Source organism: Colletotrichum spaethianum (genome assembly GCF_022836535.1).
Source record: "Colletotrichum spaethianum MAFF 239500 DNA, contig59, whole genome shotgun sequence".
NCBI lineage: Eukaryota > Fungi > Ascomycota > Sordariomycetes > Glomerellales > Glomerellaceae > Colletotrichum > Colletotrichum spaethianum.
This window is the reverse complement of record NW_026054829.1, coordinates 117603-121084: the sequence shown is the minus strand read 5'-3', so window position 1 is coordinate 121084 and position 3482 is coordinate 117603. Positions and strand designations below refer to the sequence as shown.

Here is a 3482-nt window from a genome sequence, read left to right as displayed (position 1 = left end):
CACCCCATACATTAGATGGACCAGCTTGCACAGCGTTTCGACTGGCAAGTGTGATCTTCTGGAATAGGTTCAAGTGGTCTTCCTGTACTTCGGAGCGCTGAAGAGGTCGTTTCCACAGCCACCATGTATGTCAAAGGCGTGATGATTTATTGGCGTCACAGTTGTCCAGCTTGCCACTTCAACTTGCTGGGTTTTCTCCCGACGAATCAACTTTGCCTCAGGTGTGGGTTGGCGAAAGCGGTTGACAGGTTTCTGGCCATGTAGCAAGGACTGGACTAGGTTGAAATTGAGAGCAATCTTGGATCCCCACGACCGGCGGGCGCTGTTCTTAGTGACTTGGTTCTCAGGCAAAGCTCGTGCAACGAGCGCTGTGAACCAAGTCGCAAATCAGTACACTATCCATCTGCCCTCGTAAGGAACATTGGTGGAACCGGGTCTGGAACACACTGAGAGTGAATGTACGTTGCTGGCGCTGCACTATGGTATCGCGGGGGCAACAGGGGAACTTTCCCATGCTTTATGCCTCCATTATTCATGCTATGCAACAATGCGCGCCTAGGAAACGGAGCGGGCGAACGACGTCGGCCAAAGCCGAGTAACGTCTTCGCTACTATCTTTATTCTCGTCGTTACTATTGTGTCATGGAAACTTGTTCACGTCGGTCTCCAGTCTCTAATAGAGAGAGGCAGGACGTCGAGGTCGCTAACGCCAGACCTGTAAACAGTCGCGCCCTAGATTATGTGAGGCCTGAAGCTCAGTTCTTACTCAGGGGATATGACGAGCATCGGATGTACCTTAGATACAGGGCTGGTGCGCCTAACTGATGTTCCCTCTCTCCTTGAGCTGTCTCTTATCATTCTTTGGCATGAGTCAACAGCCGAGAGCCACGTGCTAGCGTGGTCTTATTGTGCCCTCCGAAATGCAAACCGTTTCAAGTATTCCGATAAGCCATCGTCTCCTACGCCGAGAGTCGTGCAGCTCTATCATGACAGAGTCTCCGATGGGCCTGTGTCGTTTCGGAGTTGTACTTCTCCATGTGCCTCGTGGACGAGCTTCCTCACCATCCCTTCGGCAATATCGAGCTCGAACTTGTGAATCCCTATTCGTTATTGATCAGGCTAATTGGGCTCATCAGAGGGGTGACATAAGCGGGTTGATATAACGATGGAAATTTGGAAATGGTCGTTTGCAGGCGAATGGGAACTGCTTGCAATTCAGTCATCATCCGTAAGACCACTCGAAGCCTGTCCCATGGGCCAACACATCCGGAAGAATGCGATGGGGTCGCGTTCATCGCGTCGCCTTGCGTAAGCAGAAATGGTTCAGTGACAACCCGAGTAATGAGGCCAATCGAGTGGCCAGCCTCAACATGCAATAGGCCGGAGCAATTGTGGCCGAGACATCTCTACCAGCTTTTGGCATCCGCGCTTCGGTGCTGCATACCGTATCTTCGCTCCCGATGATCTGCTACAATGTAATTGAGTCCAATACCGGATTCTAGTTGTTGACTTAGAAATTTCTCCACCACAGCCACTTGTGGCTGTTCTTGCTGAAAAGGTACGCGAAATTCAGCATGCAAGACAAACGGCTGCGGTGAAGTGATTTCCAGAAGGCAGGAATCGGAAACCGAGTGAGAAGCCGCTTTCAGCCGTTTGGCTTGCGGTTGGCAGAGCAAAAATCGGCTCAACATCAACGAAGCGCTGCGACGTACGAGCTGCAAGGGAAACAAACCGGTGATGAGAGCTCAAACCGGCTCGCATCACGCCGTACCACAGGGCTCGTAATGGCTTTCGCCCGAGAGAAGTCATATTTGAGGGCGATGTAGTCACATCACGGCATGTAGTCTCGGCCGACACTGTGATGGATTAGATCACATTCGTATGTACAGTAGCTAGATTCTGTCAGAAATTCTCAAAGTCGCGAAGCCATGGCCCCTGTGGCGTCGGACGAGATCGTCTTCACATACGACAAAAAGGCGAAAGAGAAGGTCCGAAAATGCGGGGGAAGCGCGAAACGCAAAGCCGTGCAGCTGGGCCTGGGGGCCCAGGTTTTTTCGGCCGTCGTCCATTTCAATCCAACCTATGGAAAATTAGACGGGGCTGTCTACGTCCCGCAAGGCCAAAGTATTCCTGACGTGAACCGGTTTGTAAGTCTTGGCAACAGAGAAGTCTTTTGGGGTTCGGACGGTTTGAACTGACGTAAGTCTGGACCAGCTAGCGGAACTCGCCAACGGCATGCAAGGAATTGGAGGCCAACGTCGGGTCACACGCCGTCGACGGGGCGAGACCACCCCCAAGCCCAGTCAAACTACGGTGGAGGCAGGCGACAACAAAGTGGGGCAGCTTACAGACAGTGCAACAGAAGAGAGCGTTGCCAGCGCAGCCGAAGCCGCAGAAGCGAATGAAGTCGTGACTGAAGACTCGGATGCTCCTCATGAGATCGAGGCCAATGACAATGGTGTCGCTGATATTTGCGGCATCGCGTCGGACACCCAACAAGGCGACGCCCGTTTGGAAGAAGATCACACGAACCCAGCACAACATGAGATACCCACAGAAACAGCGCCGTTCAGCGAAAACCGCGACGACATGACGGAGGACATCGCCGTGGTCGACACCGACACGGCGGCTCAGACTAACGCGGGCAAGGAGGACTCCTTCATCGGGTTCCTTGAGGTTGGCATGCATGATCTGTTTGAGATGGAAGCCGAGACGACCAGTCGCTTTGATCCCTCTGGACCAGTCGACGACAGCCGGCAGGAAGAACAGCCAAACACCACCATGCCTGATTGGGAAAGTGGGGAGGTGGAGAAGACGAGAGGCGACGCGGTGATGGAAAATACAGCGGAAAGCAACGAGGAAGCCCCTGGCCGAGAGACGAAAACCCAGAAGACGCCAACTGCTGCTGTTGCGCCCGTTTTTCGGATTGCAAAGAACACAAAAAAGATTCACCGCTTCTTTTGGCAAGTGTCCAAGCAGATTCGACTTGCAAGACGGCAGGGAGAGTTTGAGATCGGGCATGTCCGCCAAATCCGGCTAGGTGTCAAAGCAGTCAGGGAAGTCCGAGCAACGGTTCAGAGTCGAGGAAACCGAAATGCGAGGCCGGCTTGTGGTGGCAGAAACCCACCGCGACTATGAGTTGGTAGGAAAACAAGTAGCCACCAAGCAAAGAGGAGCAGTCCATATATACAGCAACCAACCGCCTTCACTGGTCCAACGTTGACTTGGTGTCAGAGCGAGAGGATGTTGACATTCTCAACTGACTTAATTGAGCAACGACTACAAGGGGCGACGAGGGTGACAGCGGCAAGCGACAGAGAATGTTTCAAATCTTCCAGCAAGTACGTACACCTGCGACCGTGGCTTACCAGACATGGTCGCCAGTGTTAATTACCGCCGCGTCAAATGCGGACTTCGTAATTACCTTGGGGGTCAGCGCTTGAGACACCCGCGACAGCATGCCCATGCGTGCCGCGTGCCGCG

General features: G+C 53.3%; 1 protein-coding gene across 1 annotated transcript; it reads left to right on the top strand.

The window, feature by feature from the left end:
* Positions 1 to 2588: 2588 nt before the first annotated feature.
* On the top strand, positions 2589 to 3137 carry ColSpa_12207 (uncharacterized protein; the record flags this gene model as incomplete). Its single annotated transcript, XM_049278419.1, has 1 exon — positions 2589 to 3137. The coding sequence occupies one exon, from the start codon at positions 2589 to 2591 to the stop codon at positions 3135 to 3137; it is 549 nt and encodes a 182-aa protein (XP_049134376.1).
* Positions 3138 to 3482: the final 345 nt, after the last annotated feature.